The sequence below is a fragment of the Protomyctophum parallelum genome, assembly GCF_964188405.1.
Source record: "Protomyctophum parallelum genome assembly, chromosome: 10".
In the NCBI taxonomy this organism is placed as follows: domain Eukaryota; kingdom Metazoa; phylum Chordata; class Actinopteri; order Myctophiformes; family Myctophidae; genus Protomyctophum; species Protomyctophum parallelum.
The window spans coordinates 14,171,270-14,194,316 of NC_139704.1; the positions used below are offsets into that span (position 1 = coordinate 14,171,270).

The window sequence follows — 23,047 nt, forward strand, 5'->3', positions numbered from 1 at the left end:
ACGTTGACAAATTACAACAACAGTTTATTTTTTAAGTAAAATGTGTGTGGAGCCACTGCAAAACAAATGTATTAGAAAAAAGACTTCTTTACACGAATCATCCAATAACCACAATAAAACAACACAAAGCTAATCTGGTTGTCTTTCTGGCAACCTATCAAACAGGACACTTGATTGGATGATTGGATGTTTATTTAATTAAGTCTTTGAACCCTCCATAAGTATGCTTGAATTAACTTTTACGGCCCTACAAAGGCAGTCACAATAATAATGGTGGAGGTTAGCTAATGCATTTGATTTGAAAATAAATACTAGCTCGATCTGCTCTTTGATAACAATAAAGAATTTGAGAAAATAAAGAATGCTTCTAAGTTTAGTAAAGCTGTCATAGAGTAGTAGTACACAACAAAATCCTGAGTTTTAATGTAACCATTACAGTCCATTGTTACACATAGTTAAGTTAACAGGATTTTACTGTGAAGTGGAGGTCATTTTGTATTCCACGTTGTGCCTATTTGACAGAACCATGCCCACTGATCTAAACAGCATATGAACATTAGAGAAAGCGAAGAGTTAAGAGAGTTATCTTACCCGGTTCCCTTTGAATCCTTGTGGTCCTAATAAACCCTAAAAGAGAAATGACAAATAATAATGAAGGTAGTAATAATATTCTGAAACAATCAGAGATGAGGAGGCTGTGCCACCATTAATCAAATCAAAATCCCTCCAACCTCTGTGGAGAGGTTCCAAGTGCCATCTAGAAATGACCTGTGGGATTATTTAGAATGAATGCGACATAATGGCTTACAGGGATGCCTTGAGGCCCAATTGGTCCTGGAACGCCTGCGTCCCCTTTGGTAGCCTGTGATGATAGAGAAGAGAGGATTCAAATTGCATGTGCTGCACCTCTCAAATCAAATCAAATGTTTCAATTTGTGCTTGTGGACACACCCACACACTCACAATCTGTCATATTATACTACCCTTGTGAAATCTGATTGATTGATTGATTGATTCTTCATATTCTACTATACTGCCCTACAAAGCCACAGTGTAGTAACTACGTTTTGTTGGACACACGACTTAATTGTGTATCCCAAAGGTGAAATTAGCCTTTGTTATTATTAGGGATAAACAATTACCTCGAGAACATATTTACAATTAATGTAATATCACTTATTTACCAATATCTCATTTGGCTGACCACTTTTAAACCCATTATCGGCCAATATTCTTTCCCGTAGTTACTGCACTTTGGCTTTGTAAGGCAGTACAGTAGGCCTATACACACACATATACTGTACTCACTCTCTCTCCCTTTGGTCCTGCCGGTCCTGGAACCCCTGATGGTCCAATAAGACCCTGAAGAAGAACAAATCAAACGCACTTGTCATGCATCTCACCAGACAAACGATGATAAGAGCAAGCAGAACATTATCAACCGTCTACTGTCAGTAGATCAACAAGCTTCTTGGTGGATGTGAACAGTTGTCAACAACACTGTCAGAGACATGTCGACCATTCATTTAGATCTCATCGTTTATCTTAGTAGAGCAACAGAAAACGAGGCTCAGATTATGGTTGAATATTAACTCCCACTGTGGGATTCTGTTCCCAAGCGCACCAAGCTTGTTGAACTACAGAAGCAGTTATCGTTATTAAAAAAAGGAGGGAAGAATGAGTAAAATATATATTTTAAAAGAGTTCTGCTGCGGCTTGCTTTCTGAGTGCACTGTAAAATCTTGTTTGTTCATTTCAAAATGTGTCCTTAAACAAGTAGTTCACCCCCCAAACCTCTTATTTTCTATCAAATTCAGACCCCATAAAGCCTTGAATTCATGTCAATTGTTTTGTTTTCGTTACATTCCTAACTAAACCAATAATTTGATGATCGACTAAGTCACCAAATTATTGGCTTAGGAATGTGACAAAAACAAAAACATCTCCATGAATTCAAGGCTGCATGAGGTGTGAAATCGATAGAAAATAAGAAATTATTGTGGGTGAACCAATCCTTTAAGGGTCTCTGAGTTAAACGAGAACTCCATATTTTACAGTGCAGTGGTCAGGAACGGAGGAGAGGACGTTGCATCTCAGGCATATCCAGTGTGTGCAGTGCTGTGCAGAGTAAAACAGGAGGACGGCCATATTGTCCTGCTGTACTGTAATAGATGTCCACATGCAGCCTCTCCACATGCTCCTCTGCCCTAAAGCAAAATGGCGGCTCAGAGTTTTACAGTCCACTGCGGGTTCACAGGATCAGGAGGCAGGAAACTGTTTAGGTATGGTTGAGGATTGGGTGGATTTGCATTGCCTCCAACAGAAGAGACAACGCTGCCTGTCGAAATGCCTCTAATGGTGTGAATGAATTTATTTCCCCACAACCAATGCATCCTCAAAACACAGCACTAAACAGAACCGCTCTCTCTCTCTCTCTTTCTTCATATAACTAGGAGGGAACGAGACAGGACGAGCATGGAAGGTAAGAAAGCAAGACAAGACAGCAATGCAGACAGACAGACAAGGCAGGCAAGCTGTGGAAGCGGGGGAGGGCGTGGGGGTGTGGAAGTGGAAGTGGAGGAGGAGAAGGAGAAAAGAGAGGGGGAGCCGGAACAGGACTTGCACCACTCACCACTGGACCTGGTCTGCCGTCTAACCCATGAGCCCCCTGTATAGCGTGTACACAGTTAGGGAGCGGAGATGATGGAGAGATGGTGTGGAGGAGGAGAAGAAGGAGGAGGAGAAGAAGAAGGAGGAGGAGGAGGAGGAATTGTGGAGAAGGGTGGGGGTGGGGTGGTTGGGGTTGTGAGTGAAGCAGTGACTCCAAAAACACATTCAGGTGTTGATGAATAAAAGGGTGATAGTGGTGGAAGTGGTTTTGGTGGTGGTGATGATGGTGATTGATGACGGTGATGAGTGAGGTGAGTGACAGCAACGTCAGTAACTCCTGTTCTACAGTGCTCCATTCTGACTTTATATTGTGGTCAAAACATGGTAAGAAATAAACACGGTCGTATTTTATAGACAGTTTTGGTCAATCTGTACAATCCTGAAAACACATTTCAAACCGAGTTTCATTCTCTCCCAAGTCATTGGCACTCACTGTGGTGGTCCGTGTCACTGCTAACCCACCACTGTTGGCCTGGGGGGCAATGGGTGCACAATCTGTATACTATAATATGACTAATATAACTCAACACCTTTCAACCTGGCATTGGGGCATGCCATAATTAGCAAATAATTCAAAATTCAAAAGGTGAAAATAGCGGATCTACAAGTTCAACATGTCACGATTTGACACGATTGAGATAGTAGATTTGGCATTTTTCACCATTTTCGTTGTACGGCGAATTATAAAATAGGGCTTGAGTGGTAAATCCATGTTTTCATATTTACAATATAGGTACAGTATATATCATGCAGTGCTACTTGCTCAATAATGCCCATAATAACATATCGTATAGACCGATTGTTACAGGTCTTTAAATAAATACTTTATGAAACATCTATGGGAAAAATGACTATGACGCAATAGAGTTGTGTAACTCTATTGAGTTACACAATATGACTCAGAATGTCTCTGTACAAAAGGAGTTACTGTGCTGTGATGATGTGTCTATGATAGTACCATAGATATAAAAGTATAGATAGGTCTACTACTGTGTTCACAGCACCTACTTTGCTCGGGGACCCAGTGACGCTTATTGCTATGGATAAAGTATAACTGACTCAATATTCATATCGCCATGGAAGTATCCTCACGATTGATTATTTTGTGTTTGAGACGGAAGCATAGTGTAGCTACAGTATGAACGTAAACTTCGTTCCATACATTGTTTGTATGGATAGTAGAGTACATATCAATGAGAACCAAGACACTTAAATCTGTTATGTTCAGTACTAGTACTAATAATAGACACTGATAGATAAACCACTATAAGAATAACAGAAATATAAAATGTGGCATGTGTGAAATCATTTGTACAGAGAAAACCCTAATGCCCCTAATCATTTGACATCCCCCTGGCAGTTACAATGTATCCCTGATGGGATGTTAAGACCTGTCATGTTAGTTAATTGCTCTGACATGATACAGTCCACCCATCCATGCAACATTTGGACAGGATTATGACAACATAAAAGCAACTGCTGAGGCATGGAACCTATCCTTTGAGGGTTAGGCCTGAACTCAAAGCCACGCATGATGTGACAGCATTATGGCAGTCAGTCTCAAGACACATAAAACTCCCATCTACAGCAATACAGGGGTGCAACAGTTGTAATCGATCAAAAACAGCAAACTACGAAAGCTCACCGCCCATGTAGATTGGTATTGTCGCAAATTTTCATCATTGTATGACTACAATAGTGGTTAATCAGAATAATAGATTTAGTCAACCATTATGAAAAAATGATCAGACTTTTTGTTGTTGTTGTTGATTCATTTGATATCATAATCACAAAGAAAATAAACAATAGTTGCAGCCCTACAGTAATACAGTCACATAAACAAGTCAGTAAGAGAAAATACCTTTGTCTTGTTTAATCTCACTGATTAAAAAAGATAAAGTCTTTACAGAATGGAATGAAAGTCCAGTCACTTACAGGAAGTCCAAGATGGCCTCTGTCCCCCTTGTCACCCTTATGACCAGACGCTCCCTTCTCTCCTCTGATTCCCATGCCCGGCTCCCCCTGGTAGAGAAACAAACCAAACAAGCAAGAGGTTTGTTGCATTGTATTGTAAATGTGAATTCTAAAAATATATGAATGAGCCAGTATGTACAGCCAGGTTACTGTACAATGGAACACAATCTCACCTTTGGCCCTGAGAATCCTGGAGGTCCCTGCAGGAGAGAAATAAAATGTTCACACTTACTGCTATAGCTGCTGTGACACCTGAATTTCCACATGGGCATCAATCAAAGTTTATCTCAGCTACGGTGTAGCTTCAGGATACTTAGGTAGCCTATGCAATGTGCCAATATGCATGTATTGTTCAATAACACCAATGACTTGGATTAAATTAAACTCACTGCTGGGCCAACTGGTCCAGGAGCGCCGGCCGGCCCTGGAGGGCCATAGACCTAAAAAAAATAAGAAAAACACACACACACACACACACACACACACACACACACACACACACACACACACACACACACACACACACACACACACACACACACACACACACACACACACACACACACACACACACACACACACACAGATTCATAAAACACGATTGACCAAGGTACCGTACTTTTGCTTTTACTGCAAAAATATCCACCAGAAACGCACCATTAAAACTATATGCACTGTATAATCCTCACCATTTCTGATCTTCCTCCCTCACCGGACTCCCCTTTAGAACCCTGTGATGGTGGTTGTGAAAGAATAAAGAAGTTGACAATACATTCTTTCATCACTGGAACTATGAAAAAGGCCTTTCTTTCGACCTTCACTACGGGTGAACCTATACAACTCGATTTATACTTCGTTGCGCACCGTATCGCGTGCCAAAAATAGCAGATTTACAATGTCACAAAGCATCGGGCTATCGGTATGTCACATTGTAAGCTTGCCGATTACCGGTGCACACAGTCAAATTCAAGCCTTAGGAATTGCATAGATTCAGACACACAGGGTGCTTCAGTCTGAAGGGCACCATTGCGTACCATTGTGCCAGGTAATCCAATGGGGCCAGGGGCCCCCGCAACCCCCTTTTCACCAGTAGGGCCATCTAAACCCTATAGAACAGGGAAGGGGGAGATAAATAGCACCATAATGGCAGAGAATTTCCATTCCATTCAATTCAGTTCAGTTCAGTTCAGTTCAGTTCAGTTCAGTTCAGTTCAGTTCAGTTCAGTTCAGTTCAGTTCAGTTCAGTTCAGTTCAGTTCAATTCAGTTCAATTCAATTCAATTCAAGATTAAATTTTCATGCATAGTAAAATAGTGAATATTCGAAACAGAGGATTGAAAGAGCCTTTTTTTCTCCCTTTTGTGTCAGTTCTTAGCGGTAGCTATTAAATGCCAAAACATGGAACTTTGTACGAATTGTTTGTGTAACAATGTAAAAACCTATGTCTTGACATAAAATAGTGAGGGACGCAATGCTGCCCATCCTAACACACTTACACCAGAAATGTTTGAGTGAAACCAACAGGGCCAGTTGGCCACATCTAGCAAACGAAAACATAGATATTCACTACCGACTGCAGGCTCCACTAGATTATATATAGTGCAACATTACATATAATTATTATTATTGGATCACACATGGGATCCAAGAATTCTAAAGCTTAATTTATATTCCATCATCCAAAGGTGTCGCTTGCCAAAAAGAACCGATCTCAAGCAACAATGTTGTTAACTTGTAAATTGGCAATGGCGCATAAATGAGGCCTAATTCACTGTCATCCTTGGGTCCTTTCCATGTCACTAAGTCTCTAATTAGATAATAAGAGAGTGGCACTACAAGCTACAGACTTCCCTTCCCTCAGCATAATGACAGATGGAGGCTTGGAGCTTTGGTGTGGGAGGCTCAAGCAGCGGTGTGATGTGGCTCAGTGGTTACTCACAGGTGATCCAGAAGGGCCCATGTCCCCCTTGTCTCCTTTGGGTCCTGGGAAACCCATGAGCCCACCCTCCCCCCTGGGACCCTCAGGACCGGATGGGCCGGCAGGACCGATGTCCCCTGGCTTCCCTCTGGGTCCCTGCACATATAGTACATACACATAGGTAGCTTTTTAGCTAGATACAAGGGATAATGAACGACTGAGGTGTCCCAATATCGAGTTGAGGGTGAACTCCATGACGTACAGTTCTCTCCACAGAGTCTATTTTCCATTATTAGGACAGAAAATATGGGCATTATCACATAATTATACCATGGCCCCATTGTTATGGTTACATGCCATTTAATACAAGCTGACAATGCCACGCCTCGTAACATGTTCAAGCTTGTTCAGGCAAAGTAATTGGTACCCAAGCATTGATCGGGTTATTGCATGAGTGAAACAAGCTCTCTCTACCCGTTATCTACAATTTTCGCCATGATGAAGAGAGGAAGAAGAATATTGCACGGATGGAATAGTAGGGCAGTGAATGACATGAGTCATCTCTATGACATAATCTTGTCGACTACAGCAGTGTTTCTTACTGCTGTACTGCCATTGGCAACTGGTTTCCCTCAGTGAGATCAATACAGCTCTGTCTGTCCGTTAGATTATGAAGTTGTGATAAGAAATAACAACTTGCCTTCTCCCCATCATGTCCAGGAGGACCTGGTAGACCAACTTCACCCTGGACACACACACACACACACACACACACACACACACACACACACACACACACACACACACAATGCATGACTAATTTCAACATGTGCCATCATGTGAATGTACAACAGCTATCACTTAAATAAGATCAAGATACAAACAAATGCGTTGCACATTAGATTTGTGTTCTTCTGTATCCATGACGTAATTATTTAACTACTGGCTAGTGCTATACAATTAAATCACTCCTTACTTTCATAAATCTCTTAAGTAATAGCACATGATGTAATTATGAGTTGTACTGTATTACTAGTGGCAGAACATTTAAATTGTATTGTAATCTGATCTACTGTACAGTATTTTCTACTCAATAGCAAACATCTATTCTACACAGAAAAGTTGAGACAACTGTTTTTGATTCAAGTAGTAGAAATTGGAATTGGAATTATCAAGGAATTCAAGCTAAAGAGTAAAACCTAGAGGCAGACCAATATATTATCGGGTGGCCGATCAATGGGCCACCCGCCCATCAGCCCCCAAAATGTGGCATCGGCAGTGGTGTAAAGTATTTACTACAATTACATAAGTACTGTACTTAAGTACAATTGTGAGGTATTTGAACGTTACTTTCCAATTTCCAATACTTTTATTTCTACTCCACTACACGTCGGATCCAAATATTTGTTGTTTGATACATTTATTTGAAGGGTGCCGTCCCGGTTCCGGCGAGCCGCCCGCATCCGAAACGGTTGAGAAATAACAGAGTTATCGTGTGGGGGTCCCCACGGGGTCCCTCTACTTTACTGTACTGTACTGTCACACCCAAAATCATCATATATACAGTTAATATGTACACGTGTCTGTTGGTGGTGAAGACCAACCAAACGCTATTTTCGTGCTTGGACGGACCCAGCCAGGGACACACATTGCTAGGCAATGGAGTGGCTGTACCACTCAAAAACTAGACTCAAATGTTAGTGGAGAAGAGATCCAGTAGTAGAACTAAAACACCCCCTGCTCACAACCAATGCTTGGTTGTGTGCAGGTGTCACTCTCTACATGCCGATCTACAAGCTGCTTGTAGATCTGCTATTTTCGACAAAAACTAAAAACTAAAACATTTCAGATGAATAAAATATGACTGAAACTAAATGGAATTGCATTAAAAAGACTATGACTAAAACTAAATAAAAATCACCACTGGAAACCACCTACCTTTGTGCCAGGATGTCCAGCAGGGCCTGAAGGACCTGGCAACCCCGGTGGGCCCTTGGCAGGGAGGGAAATTAAAAGATGGATTTAACACAACCTTGGAACTAGTGTATTTGTTTATGACAAAGTCATTACATTTTTCTTTTGAGTTAAGAAAATCCTGAACCACAACAAATAAAGGACCTCATAACAACATACTGCAGAGGGACCTACCATCAGAGGTATGTTGCGGATATCCTGCGGATAAATATTGGATGAAAAGTTAGTTTTAAAAACGGAATTATTCTGAAACCGCTCTGTTAATTTTGAATGCTTATAATAATAATAATAATAATAAGAGTGACATACATTTTCATTGTTTTGGATTTCTGCCTTTCCCGGCTCACCCGTTGGCCCGGGAGGACCCTACAAAGTTGTTCAGAAATTAAAAACATTTCCTAATGTGTCCCAACAATCAACAAAATGTATTGGTAAACATATATTTTGTATGTTTATGAAATATAAATACATTATTTTGTAAACAAGTGAAATACAGTACTGACATTTTTGTGTTTGTGAGGAAAAAAAACACTCATTATAAATCTAACACAGTCTTGACTTACTCTGGGTCCAGCTGGACCATCAGAACCTGCTTCCCCCTAGAGGTGGAATAAGGTTATGACAGTTAGATTATCTAGCTCAAACAAAACAGTGTTGGGAACATGTTCAGGAATGTTTTCTTTGAAAGAGTGGGTGATCCTAGCCTGACACTGAATATATATATTTTTTTTAATGCTAGGGTGATCCCACACTTTCATAATGAACTAAAAATGTTGTGTCGCCTCTGTCATTGCAGGATGTAAGTCTTAAAACTACTGTTGTAGTTCAAACCGAAGGCACTGATAATATTGAGTTATTTAATGTACACGTCTATAATTAATGAGGTACCATACTGGTGTCAATACATTTGATTGTCTGTTCACAGCGTCCATTCAGCTATACAGTACATATACTGTAGACATAGACCAATGGCTTAATGTTTTGATTTATATTTTCATAGTCACTAAAACATTACCAAACAGAAAAGGCATCTTTAGTCCAATGAGTGAGTGTGTGTATGTGTGGCGTGTGTGCGTGTACATATGTGTGTCTGCGTGCGAGTAAAGCTGTATTTTATACTCCATCGCATCAGCTTGAAAATCTAGAGTTGTCAACAAGTAACACGTCGTACTATCATGAATATAAATTATACAAATATTATAATATAAATATAATATCAAAACTTTAAGAAATGTCTAAAATAGCTGATCTAAAGACGCACATTTGCTATTCATTGTACAGTGATTTATATGTTGTCGCTGTCGGGAGGAAACCATCTAACTCCAGCACCTCTCCCCAATCTCACGCAAGTAATTGACTATACAAGTAAGACGCGCGAACACGGGAAGCGAACGCAGCTCGTAAATTGCAACAATTAGAATAAATTAGGTATGTTTTATTTTTTCCTTTTTTTACGTCCTTTTTCTTTTAAAGATTTTATTATGTTTTATTTTTTGAAGTTTTTTTGTAAGTTTGTGCTGCTGCTGTCCCCAACCAAGGAAGGACTACAGCAGCAACTCGATCTCCTAGACAAATTCTCCCAGACATGGGCCCTGACAGTGAACCTAACCAAGACTAAAATCATGATATTTCAAAAAAGGCCCAGCCGCCAAAACCACCAATTTTTCCTAAATACAATCCCACTAGAACAAACTAAAAACTATACCTACCTTGGCCTAAACATCAGCAGCACAGGGAACTACAACCAAGCTGTAAAGGACCTGAGAGACAAGGCAAGAAGGGCATTCTATGCCATCAAAAGAAACATCAAAATAGACATCCCAATTAAAACATGGCTTAAAATACTGGACTCTGTGATAGAACCAATTTCCCTCTATGGTTGCGAGATCTGGGGACCATTAGCAAACCATGACCTTGAAAAATGGGATAAACACCAAACCGAGACCCTACACACAGAATTCTGCAAATCCATTCTCCGTACCCAGCGAAAAACACCAAATAATGCATGCAGGGCAGAATTAGGACGATACCCACTCATAATCAAAATAAAAAAGAGAGCACTTAAGTTCTACAACCACCTAAAAGAAAGTGACCTAGATGCACTCCATAACAAGGCACTCACACACAGTGAAACTCTAGAGAGATGCCCCCTCAGCCAGCTGGCCCTGGAACTCCGGGCACAAACACAAACAGAGCCACGAGATAGAAAACCCATTGGACTAAACCAAATTATAAAACAGCAAAAGGAAAACTATCTGACACACTGGAAAGTGGCAACACAAAAGCAGAGTAAACTAGAATGCTATCTGGCCCTAAACAGAGAATACACAGTGGCAGAATACCTGAGCACTGTGACCGACCCAAAACAAAGAAAAATCTTAACTAGGTACAGACTCAGTGAGCACAGTCTCGCGATCGAGAAAGGCCGTCATAGGCAGACCTGTATCCCGAGAGAAGACAGACTATGCACCCACTGCACACTAAATGAAGTGGAAACCGAGCTACACTTCCTAACCATCTGTCCATTGTACCAAGACATCAGAGACACATACTTCCCACAGATTACAACCACACACGGAGATTTTGAAAACATGACCAATGACAAAAAACTCCCATATCTGCTGGGCGAAGTACAACAATGTGCAAACACAGCAGCAAGATTTGTGAGTTGCTGTGATAGGAGAAGGATATCAAATGGAACACAACCACCGTAAAGACTAATCATTGTGTATATGCCTGCACTATACCTGCATCGAGTGATCTTGAACATAGAAGTTGATCTATTGAAGAATCTGACAAAGTACATAATTTTTGTTTTTGTTTTGATTGTATTGCTGTATTGTTGTACTGTTCTTTCTGCTTTGGCAATGTAAACGTATGTTTTCTCATGCCAATAAAGCCCTTTGAATTGAAAAATTGAAATTGTGTGTGTACGTGCGTGCATTTTTTGTGTGATACAGCTGCGCCCTCTGGTGGCGGGCGGGTGGTGTCACAGCGTGACACACGCATGCACAGACAGACAGACAGTGATCCATAGTAAGCTGCTCAATGCATTCGCAAATAAAGTCACAATACCAACTTTGATGAGGCAACTTTGAAAAATTTACATTTTGGTTTCTCCCCAACAGCAGAGACATAGAGCTTAAATATGTTGTAAGAATTCTGTCATTATTATACCTTAGGTCCTGCGTGGCCTTGGAATCCTGGGACCCCGGGTTCCCCCTTGATTCCTTGACCTGCTGCACTGGGCTCTCCCTTGTCACCCTGCCAGAAGCACAAAGACAAGGTCAATACACAGCGCACAGTAAAAACTGGTTTAATGACAATAACAGTATGGTCAAATTAATTATTGGTAAAACAACATGAAACTCAAATTACAATTTGAGATCAACATCACAGATCAGCGGGCAAAGAGCAAAGATGAACCCATGTTCATTCTTTGTTGGGTTCATCCATCTCAGTGGTTCTCAAAGTGGGGTCCGTGGACCCCCAGCCCCACAGGTAACCCAGTGGAAGAATGATTATTCAGCTCATAGGTTTCCCTCTCTCCACTGTAATCTCCCCACCTGCAGTATAGAGCTGTAGAATGTACAAAAACTAATCTAACAACAAAACGTCCCTTATGGGGATCCCTGGCAAACAAATCTTTTCAAATGGGGGTTTTCTCTTGCTGCCGATTACGAATATTTTTTTTACATCCATGTCTTTAACATGGATGCCTGATGAAGGTCTGAACGACCGAAACGTTGCTCAGTAAAAAATAATGCTGTAAGTGAAGAGTGTGCGGGATCCCATTTTTTCCACTTCTCCAGTTCCAGTTATCCAACCGCACCTGTCCTCTGTAGGTGTGCATAAGGACTTTTTTCTTCTAAGATGTCTTTGACATGAAAATGTTTGAGAACCACTTGATCCATCTGTGCAACATCAACAGCACACGCACATACTGAATAATCACAGCACATCTCCCAGACATCCTGAGCCATTCTGTGATTATGCGCTGCAGAGGTGTTAATAATCAACTGTCAGTCCATTACTGACACACAGCACAATGAGAGGTCACCATGTGAATGACACATCAGTACAGCAAACAGTCCACCTAAATTAGGATTAGCCCTTAAGGCTGGTTAATCATACCAGCTATTAGGATCAAAAACACTTCAACAAAACAAAAGCCAATTGAAACATGTTATTTGGGTGAAAGAAGCAAGTTGTGAATTATTCACAGCACTGTGAACACTGAGGACTGAGGTCCACTGTCCAGGTACTAAGACACACAGATGACTGACAGGTGGAGCAAAACATTTAGGATGCCTCCATGCCAGGCCTACCCTATAGCCCCTCTTGCCGGGGATACCAGGGGTACCAGGAATGGCGGCTTGCCCCTTTCCAATGGAAGGAAGATTGAAGTTATGACAAAGAGATGGGATCATTGATGCTATTCTTTACTGCGATGACACAACAAGAAGCCACAGTCACCACTCCAAGCTAATTTACCTTACGTCCGGGGGTGCCTGGAAAGCCTGACTCTCCCTATGGTCATTGGTCAGCAAGGCAAAACAGATAAGTGGAGAGAAAAGCAGGAAATGAAGCAGATAGGAAGTGATGAGAATATATATTATCTAGATGAAAAATAATGAGCAATGAGCGGAAATCCTATATTTTCCCCTTGAAAGAGTACATTCACAAACATGCACACTAGCACACAAACACAGATTGATAGCTCAATCCATCCATCCATCCATCAAGACAAAAAAGACATATACAAACTGGCAGGCGAGCATTTACGCAAATGAACAGAGGTTTTTAACAACTCTGCTTTGAAATGTCAAGTATATTTCCTATATTTTCTCTACAGTTTTGAGTCTGGGTGACTACAGTAACTGTCGCATGATCATCATCCGTCAAGAGGCAGCCGCAAGACGATTAACTCTCGGAAATTGGTTGTTAAAAATAGCGGGGAGCACATGAGAGTCATTTAATTTGTCTGTGTGTTTGCTGCCCTCATCAATTGGCCAGATTAACAAGTAGACGTGCCAAAGATGATATACAGTCACAGCTGTGACCACAGACGTACAGAAACGGTACACAGACCGCCTTGAAGGAGGAGCATGCAAGTCCTACTATTCTAGTTGTCCCACTGGATTTGGTATAATGTGGAAGGTGTGTCTGCTGAGACATAAATACCTTATACTGTACATGTAAATATAGATAGATGTATAGAGGTTGGGTTTAAAGTGTTTTCACCACCTCTAAGTCATACAATAAAACAATATAATATAATTGAAATTCAAATAATCCATGAAAATGGTCAATGTTGGAGTTATCTATCTTAATAACTAATAATTTTAGTAATTGTGTCCTCAAAATTTGAGGACGGAATAATTTGAGGACTGAATTTCAGGACGGAATCGTCCGCACGTATTGTGTGCTGTGATTGGCTGGAAGTGGAAGGTGTGTCATTCTGCGTTGTGATTGGCTGAGCATCGCATAACGGATGGAAAAAGATGTGATTAGACATTATGCAATACTCTTGTCATGACAAGACCCTTCTCCTCAGTGGCTGGAGCAACTGATCTGAATTTTCACGCACTCCACTGGGGATTACGTGAATTTTCACGCACTCCCCAGCATCGACAATGCAATCCTGGGGAGTGTGGTTGCCTATATATAGGCAATAAAATCACACCTGTGTGAAGTGATTAAAGTGAGGGGCACTCTTATCATCGCAAAAAAGGGTTATAAATAATAAAAGTAAAAATGGTGCTAATACTGTAGTTGCTAGTACTACTTTTTGGGATGTTCAGCACACCACACAACCCAAACTGCACATACTTTGGGTATGCCGAACAAGACTATAGAAACAGCAGACACAAATAAAAGGGTGAAATTTGGACATTGTTTCTATACAATCACGCTGAAAATATAACCATACAAATCTATCAATTAATTAGGGAGCGCACTGTGCACAATACAGTCATAATTTCGTACAGTAGGTGCCAGAGTGTACAAGCCTTTAACAAACACACAACAACAATTAGGAGATGGACTGTTAGTAATTCAAAGTGATCCAATTGAACCATTTCTGGCTAAATAAAATGCATTGACTACCTTCAGTCCTTGTTTCCCTGACATTCCAAGTTCTGCCTAAAAGCACATAATTACAACTATGAAATACATACTGTAAACTACAACAGCTTTCAAAGATTTGAATCAAAGCGACATTGGTAGTATAGAACATGGCAGTTGGTGTTAAAAGGAAAGAAAAAAGGTGAAACCCAGCATAGCAAGCACCATCAGCACATCAAAACATGCCTAGTAAAACCTTGACCCTGAATAAAACTGCAAGGTATGGATGGCACTACAGGCAATAGTAAAATCCGGAGCGTTCATTTTGACTCTTGAGAGTATAATATGGACCTGTAAGGGTCTCAAGAGTTAAATGGACACTCTGGTTGTAATCGTGTGTCGACAGTAAAAACTGGGCTCCTGCTGGTCTGAAGGAAGACATGCAGATCATAGTTTGCAAGTCGGCAGATCTTTAGACCATGGATCCCCTGTCCTTTCTGCACTGACAGACAAACACTCAACAAGTGACTGTAGCTCCTAACAGGTGCTGTGGTGGCAGTGGCATGTGGGGGTGGTGGTGAGAAGGGGGATGGGGAGCACAGCGAGAGGACGGACAATTAGACATAACACTCAGAGTTAAATGAACACTGAGGACTTCACTGTGTGCATGGGTTGTGCAGAGGGAGTGGGTTGAGTCGAGGGATATGGTGGGTGGGACAGCGGTGTGTGTGTGTGTGTGTGTGTGTGTGTGTGTGTGTGTGTGTGCGTGCGTGCGTGTGTGTGTGTGACTGACTCATATCTCATAATCACACTCCTCTGTCAAGTTGGGAAGGGTGAAGGGACCCTTTCAGGATAGAGAGTCTGATACGTAGCATAAGTTTCTAGAAAGATGAAAGCATTGTTGGACCCCCTCCCCTTATCCGAGTCGTCCCACAGGAGGATGCAAGCGGTGATGGCTGTAATCACGTGGGGTGACTGGGGTCCCTCAGAGGCTCACCACAACCAGCCCCCCTTAAAACAGGAACCGGAGCCTCGCTTTGATCTGTGGCTCCACCAATAAGCTTGCAGCATTCCACTCATGCACTTAATGGTCCGTCCCCCATTCCCTCTGCTAGCTTCTATTTTAACATTAAAGTAAAGTGTGTGTGTGTGTTTGTGTGTGTTTGTGTGACTGTGTGTGTGTGTGTGTGTGTGTGTGTGTGTGTGTGTGTGTGTGTGTGTGTGTGTGTGTGTGTGTGTGTGCATGCGTGCGTACGTGTGCATGGCTCTATGCTTGTGATGCTCAATTGGTGTAGGGCAGCATGTACCTGTCAAATTGGCATGCCGAGCCATGATTTATCAATTTGTTAATCTCTTTATTGAAGCCGTGCGGACAGAGGCGTTCCACTTCTGAGGAAATGTAGCGAGACAGACGCGGCGAAACAGATCAATGACCACACCACGCGGCTTTTAAAGAAACGGGAATGATCCCCCCACTGATGCTGCCAGGCTTATAGTTGTTTAAAATCTGTTTGTGCTGCAGCCAAGTTTAAAATCTGTTTGTGCTGTCGACCTCATCTAAAGCTAAGGCTCCTCTCTTCCAGTGTTTCCATTATGACCGGGAAGTACACTTTCCACTAGTGGTCTAAACAGAGCAATACTAATGCTGGCAACAGCTGGACAGGATAATAATCAGAGAAGTTGGGCGATAAAAATGGCAAGTCTAGTTTATGATTCCCTGTGATATTACTGCAGTTCACGTTTCATGCAGGTTTTATTATAGGGGAATAAATACAGTTGTGGCAATCTGTGCAGTGGTGCAAATGAAACCCAATTCATAGTATGGGAAATTCTGTGATTTTTCTCTGCAAAGTTGTAATGCTTCATTTAGGCTATTCTCTGTGGAATGATGGTGTCACAAGCTGAAAATAACTGATCTTCAACCTCACAACTCTTTGCATCAGCGACATGTTGTGAGCTCATAAATAAGCTATTTGCAGGGCACAACACAAGTATACATTTGGCTTAAAGTGGCTTAATCTCATTGCAAATCTTTGATCTGAATCTGAATAAGGCTTTAGAGTTAGTGCATGCAGAGCTAATAGCTACAGTACAATGAACAATAATAAGACTAGGTGGGTGATCTGGGAATTTAATTGCTTGTCTTCCCCATGGTTCATAATGTTCTTTCCAGCTGCGTTTGGCCATTGCCTCTCTCATTTCCAGGAGGGCAGGAAGGTCTATTCAGTCAGTCTGAGAAAAGCAAAAGCAGCTTCCCCACAGACCCCCTCTTTCTCGTCATTAAGCCCATCCTTCTATCATCCAACTTTCCCGGCCAGAGTGGACCTCACTCACTGACTCGAGGGGGAACGGAAATCAAAGACCCCTTTAAAGACAAAGCTTATTGAATTAAACTGAAGTAGACTCGGGGACACACATCCGTGATGATGACATTAAGGCTGATATACGACAGACAAGTGTCTGTCATTGCGCAGTTAATGTAACAGATTCTCACAACGAAAGTATATACTTTGTTGTCCGTGGAATAGCAGATCTACAAGCTCACCAGAGTGTAGAGTCATAGAGTAACGACACGCTCTGATCTCGCCGCGAAGCGGGTGCCTATGGTATGGGCTATAGTTCCAAACATTGCTCCTATGGCTGGAACTATCCCATTTAGATAGAATGTGCACTTCCGCAGACCGCATTCTATTGTTACAATGCGAGTCAACGGTAGTGTCGCCACTCTCTTACTATATTACTCTGAAGCTCACAACACATCGTGTTGTGATGCATTGTGAGCTTGTGGATTTGTTATTTTCACAGAATGATCGCCTATGTGCCAAATGTTCACCTATTATGACATGCCCAGAATAGGGACGCTAGGGTTCTTGTGGTTAAGAATGATCCACAGTGTTGTAACGGAGACACGGTCTATGAGTGGTATAGTCTTGTCTGCTTCCTCTATGACTGCATGTGGAACTGCAGCCTGCTGTGCGCTTTGGGCTTGAAGTGGTTAAGGGTGTGACGCCGTCATCCATTGCGGTCGGCACCATGCAGATATTAATTGTTATGACTTATGCCGCAAAATCTCTACCTGTTCCACTTTATTTCTGTCTAGTAGCAGGAACAGCCAGCCAGCTCTGTGTGCTTATATATAGAACAGAGATCCATTGGGTCAGTTGAGAACCACAAATCCTCTGGTGACCATACAAAAACTTTGAAGGGTTGGCCTGCGAAAGCACTTTCTCTTTATTATAAAACAATAAAAGCCTTTCCAGCTCAATGTTTCCCGTGGATACCACCGTCTTGATATGTGCTTTCCTTGAAGTCTCTCTCTCTCTTTCCCCTCTCTCAATCTGTCCATGTGAAGGGCTTAATGCAGAAAACACACAGGCCTGTGCCGCTACTGCTAGCGCTACCGCGGCAACAAGATCATTTGCCATGGTTACGGGACAACTGAACTTCCTGGATGGCGGAGGCAGGAAGATGAAAGGTGGAGAATTATGTTCACTACAGGATCTGGACACTATTCAGCTACTGTAGTTGTAGAAATATATGCTGATACACATCTATGGCTGCTAGTGATTAACTTGAAATCCTAAATGTGGACATGTGGACCCTGATAGATAAAAAATTGAGTGTTGTGGATGGGGCAAAGAAAGGGGTCAAGGGTCCTACAGGCTGAAGAGGCTACAGTACATAAGCTCAGAAACTAACAAATCTGAGAATCTGTTCATGTTCAAAAACAGGCAACAACAATTACTATTTTCATGGGGAAGGAATGCCTCTGATAGTTGATGTGGTTTACATGCATAGGATTATGTGACGAATAAAATAAGGACAGCCTTTAGACCACAACATACAGCCCATTACAACTTTCTGTCAAATAAATCGAGGAATGACATTTAAATCATCTCCAGGGCCGACATGAGTAATGTTTCCATGCAGATCACCATCAAAAACTAAACAACATGCCACGCACAACTTCATTCATGGCTTTCTCTGTACCTTTTCTCCTTTCTCCCCAGGGAAACCCTGTTGTCCTTCATCTCCCTACAGCGCGGATGGAGACATCATTTCAGAAAGGCAAGGTGGGCAAAAACAAGCCCACCATTTCAACCAGGAGAGAATCAAAAGACTATCAACGGCCCAGGGGGAAAAGGAGTGCTCCCACATGACACAAGCCTGAAACAAGGTCACATAAATCTCCCTCTTTAGAGATGACACCAGCGCCGTTCTGCACGGGCCTTCTATCACGGTGGTCCTTGGACTGGAGAACGAACTTGTGGTCTTTTGGTGGAAATGAATATTCCATCAATCTTTGGCCAAAGGGGAATTAAAACTGGACAAGGCCGAAGCATGTGGGGCGGAGGGAAACCTTTTGAAGTGTGCTGATATCTGGCCCAGACCGGGCAATCGAGCTTTCACTGTGTTAGTGTACAGTACTTTCACAGATTGAGCCACAGACATCCGGTTTATTCTAGATAGGGGCGACAACCTGACAGCACACGCCCTCACTCACAAATGTTTTCAATGGGAGGCTCCTTTCCCGCAAGGTTGTCAGAGGAGAGTATGTCCATTCATAAAACAAGCACAAGTACAAAAAAAACAACTAAAGTCCATTGTGGGCTGTGTTGTACTTTGGTAGGCATGCTGAATTAAACTAAAGCCAAATTACTCAAGAACAAGAATATTCCCTGCAAGAACATTCCCTGAAGTAAAGTTAAATTAAGTAACCAACACTGCTCTGGATTATACATACATGCATGAAATTACCTTAATTCCTTGGTCTCCCTTCAGTCCCTGTGAGAGGACAACACAAATACAAAATACATGTTATTATTGTCGTTGTTGTGTATATGTTTGCTTTAAAAACAGAGGTAAAAAAAAATAGATTACTAATTGCTACAATGTCTGAGAAGCCGAGTCAAAATAAATGTTATTGTAAAGTACAGTACCTGTACACAAGACCACGTAACCATTTTACTGTCACTACAGTACACAATAAATTAGATTGCACTGACACAATGGTACCTTCATCGTATTGTTGTAAATTACAATTTACTAGTCAACCACTAGATGGCACAATATAACCTGCTGCAAGCATTATCTGGCCCCATGCACACAGAGCCATACATAAAGAGCACTTTTACCTGACAATGGATTAAATTAATTTATAGGTAGGAACTATGAGCCTATCTTTATATACATTTTTCAATAGCTGATGTTTCTGCAAATGTCATAATAAAGCAACCTGGGAGTGTGGAGGAGGACATACTGTAGTACCGTAACATACTGTATCGTACACAATGTTTTCATGAATTAATCAATGTATAGAGCTTGAATACGATTATAAAACCATAATAGACCCATTTAAATCAATCACTTCCCCTGGCCTTTCAGCAACCTACAGTACAGTGGAGCCACCATCCTCATAAAGCCCACAATTCATAGGCTTTCCTGGGAGGATTTCATGGGAAAACGGAGAGAGATGAGGAGACTACTGTAGCTGAGGTTTAACAGGGCAATAATATGCACAGGAGCTCAGCTTCTTCCAGTGTCCCCTGTATCAATGTATAGTATTAAAACCATACAATGAAAGGGTATTTTGTCAACTATAAAAAGCTCCCACATTATAAATCAGCAATTTTTATATGTGGCATCGGGTAATAATCACTTATTTCTTTTCTAAAGGCATCACGTCATGGATTTATATACAGTGGTTTTGTTGTGACAGCAGCAGCCAAACATTTGGACGTTACTCTGGGGCTAAGACTTTTAGCCGGCCCGCGGGGCTTATGTAGAGGTGACCCTGTGGCCAAAGGAGGCAGGCATTTCCCCCGTTTTCTAATGAGAATCGGTTATTTTTGTCCAGGGATGCGGTCGTGTGACAAATTCTAAAATTATTAGCCATTTCTTGGCACATACTTTTTATGATTTAATGTCCTCCACTCTGCCCGGCTGCTCCATTCTCTATTAAGTTCCACTTAACGTTCTTTATTTCCTACCTTTTGAAACCCTGTGACTCTCTCGCTCTCTCTCTCACCTCTGTCTGTCTGTCTCAGTAGTCACGTTGTATGTGATGGCTCAGCTTAGGGTCAGCTTAGTGCAGAACAGTTGTGTATGTGTGTGTGTGTGTGTGTGTGTTTGTCCGCCAGAGGAAGTCCATTAAGCCATGGAAAAGTGGTGGAGGACAGCCACGTGGATGGTTTAATGGGCATAGCTCTCTCTCTCTCTCTGTCCTCTGCAGGGCTTCAGCCAAGGTTAGCTCCCAGAATTGGCCACAGGGACCATGTGACTGTGTGACTGTGCCTGCGTATGTACTATGCATGTTGTGTTGTTTTTGTCTCTTAGGTTCATTATTTATTTCAGATAGGTCAGAGACAGGAAACAAAGGGCCGAGAGAGAGAGAGAGGAGAGACATGGGAGACAAGATTGAGGTTGGCTTCGAACCTGCGGTCTTTGCACTCATGAGAGACCACATTTCTACCACTGCTCGGTGAGGGGAGATATTTATTGTGCTAGGGGCTCCAGGCAGTGCTAGTTGTCAATCAGTCAGCATGCTACCCGACACTCCCCATGCGTAAGTGAGGAATTGAGATATGAATATTGTCAAGAAAGGCATAGAAACATAAAGTACCTTCAGGCCTTCTGGACCTACAGGACCAACGTCACCTTGATCGCCCTGTGAAGAAAGACAAGGCAAGGCAAAGTTGATGGTGACGACAAGAAACAACATAACAAAAACGCAGGAATTAATTGTATCGGGTATCAAGTCTTTGCTGATTGAGGCCTTGTTAAAAGTTCAATATAATGGCAGGTTTCTTACAGATATATCATTTCCTTCCAAAAATGCCAGGTTATTGCTTACAGACACGTATGAAACCCATAAACAGTCTGTGGGACATTTTCAAATAAGTCATATGACACAGAGATTAAGTATCACCTCACTATATCCCTGTATTAAATTTTAATCCAAGCCGATACTTGAAAGCAGATGGACCCAGAGAAATTGCTGCCCCCCCCCCCCCTCCATATCTACTGGCAGTGATATATGGTTATTATTTTCACTTTGTGATGTAAAATCCATCTGTTGCCCAGTAGGCAATTTGTAGATCACGTACTGGAACTACAGTGTGTATCACAGACTCACCTTTGGACCTGCTGAACCCGCTTCACCCTATAAAGAGAAACCAATATTCATCTTTCACTTATACTGTGAAATCCTCTATGTTGTCTTCAATGTCTACAAATGGGACCAAATGGACCGTCTTGTGCCAAATGTGGTTCCATTTTTTTTACACTCTCATAGTGTAAATAGCACGGACAAGTGAAACATGTGTTGTACACCATAGTATCATTACACAGACAGGTTTGACAGTACAGGAGACCTAGCAGGTGGCCTGTATGCTGTCTTGTATTGAGGAGATCAAAGTCATATTTTCCAACCAGATGGCTTTGGTCCTGCTGTAGACCAGCTGAGGGATGCTATTGCTCATTGTTTAAGGTCCCATGAAGTGAGAAACACAGCGAACCTTCAAGCCCCTGCTGTGATATGAACTTGTGAGTTTTTCTCTTTTTCTTTCGTAAAGACACAGCCGTTTTACAGTACTATGCTGTTCCATGACGTGACAATCAAAGATTCTTCCTCTCAAATTATCCATGACAATTAATGCATCATCGGTGGAAATGTATTTGCTCTGTCCAAAAGAAACACATAGACTACCGGTGAGGTCTCTTTCTGCCGTGTAGGTTGGGGCTGTGCACACAGCTGCAGCAATAAGAGAGAGGAAACAACTCAACTCCATCTAATCCACCTTTTTCATCTCGAGTTAAATCAAAGATCACCATGAGAATCCACTGAGCTGCTGAAGAAAATTAACGATAATTGTGTTTGTAAAAACAAGAGTGATTTGTTTACCTTCATTCCTGGTAGAAGCTACAAAGAGAATAAAGAAGAAAATTAACGTCATACCGATACAGTATTTTCACATGTGCAAATCAAGTAAAAATAGAATAATAATAATAGTAGAGGTATGACAAAACTAAAGCTCACCCTCGGGTCTTTTCCTGGTTTGCCTGGTTCACCTGGTTTCCCCTTTATTAAGTAGAACAAAGAGTCTTTATGAGTGAAGATCAAAATGTCTATTTTTTATTAAAACAGTGTAGATAGAACTAGAAAATATAAATTCTGCAACTCTATTTTACATTGAGTAATGAAAACACTTAAATTATGACAGTTATAACACCTCTTGACTGCCAAACAGGATGCTCTCTAAGTTAAAGGGCAACTTCAGCTGTATTTAACGTGAATCCTATTCTTCCACTGTGAGAAAGACGTGAATAATGATCATAACAATTCCCAACTGCGTTACGTGTGTCAACAGTTTACTCTCTCAGCACTGGAAAAGCGCTGCCAGCCTATGTAATATGACATATTTCCACAGCATTTATGTACACTTTT

At 41.6% G+C, this 23,047-nt stretch overlaps 1 protein-coding gene across 18 annotated transcripts in view; it reads right to left on the bottom strand.

Annotated features, from left to right (window-relative positions):
• col13a1 (collagen, type XIII, alpha 1) overlaps positions 1 to 23,047 on the bottom strand; it is a gene marked incomplete at its 3' end in the record, with an annotated part of 60,486 nt that overhangs the window by 12,585 nt on the left and 24,854 nt on the right. For 12 of the 18 annotated variants that reach the window (XM_083774829.1, XM_083774840.1, XM_083774838.1 and 9 more), the window contains 25 exons: positions 22,640 to 22,681; positions 22,505 to 22,522; positions 21,737 to 21,763; positions 21,224 to 21,268; positions 19,360 to 19,386; positions 18,592 to 18,636; positions 14,644 to 14,679; positions 13,030 to 13,065; positions 12,864 to 12,917; positions 11,713 to 11,799; positions 9,099 to 9,134; positions 8,845 to 8,901; positions 8,710 to 8,733; positions 8,500 to 8,553; positions 7,262 to 7,306; positions 6,583 to 6,717; positions 5,679 to 5,750; positions 5,334 to 5,375; positions 5,034 to 5,084; positions 4,818 to 4,844; positions 4,606 to 4,692; positions 2,633 to 2,668; positions 1,309 to 1,362; positions 809 to 862; positions 592 to 627 (listed from right to left, as the gene is read on the bottom strand). In XM_083774829.1, coding sequence (XP_083630955.1) covers positions 592 to 627; positions 809 to 862; positions 1,309 to 1,362; positions 2,633 to 2,668; positions 4,606 to 4,692; positions 4,818 to 4,844; positions 5,034 to 5,084; positions 5,334 to 5,375; positions 5,679 to 5,750; positions 6,583 to 6,717; positions 7,262 to 7,306; positions 8,500 to 8,553; positions 8,710 to 8,733; positions 8,845 to 8,901; positions 9,099 to 9,134; positions 11,713 to 11,799; positions 12,864 to 12,917; positions 13,030 to 13,065; positions 14,644 to 14,679; positions 18,592 to 18,636; positions 19,360 to 19,386; positions 21,224 to 21,268; positions 21,737 to 21,763; positions 22,505 to 22,522; positions 22,640 to 22,681 — 1,227 coding nt within the window. The remainder of the gene's footprint in view (positions 1 to 591; positions 628 to 808; positions 863 to 1,308; positions 1,363 to 2,632; positions 2,669 to 4,605; positions 4,693 to 4,817; positions 4,845 to 5,033; positions 5,085 to 5,333; positions 5,376 to 5,678; positions 5,751 to 6,582; positions 6,718 to 7,261; positions 7,307 to 8,499; positions 8,554 to 8,709; positions 8,734 to 8,844; positions 8,902 to 9,098; positions 9,135 to 11,712; positions 11,800 to 12,863; positions 12,918 to 13,029; positions 13,066 to 14,643; positions 14,680 to 18,591; positions 18,637 to 19,359; positions 19,387 to 21,223; positions 21,269 to 21,736; positions 21,764 to 22,504; positions 22,523 to 22,639; positions 22,682 to 23,047) is intronic. The other 6 variants (XM_083774832.1, XM_083774836.1, XM_083774835.1 and 3 more) reach the window with 5 other exon arrangements.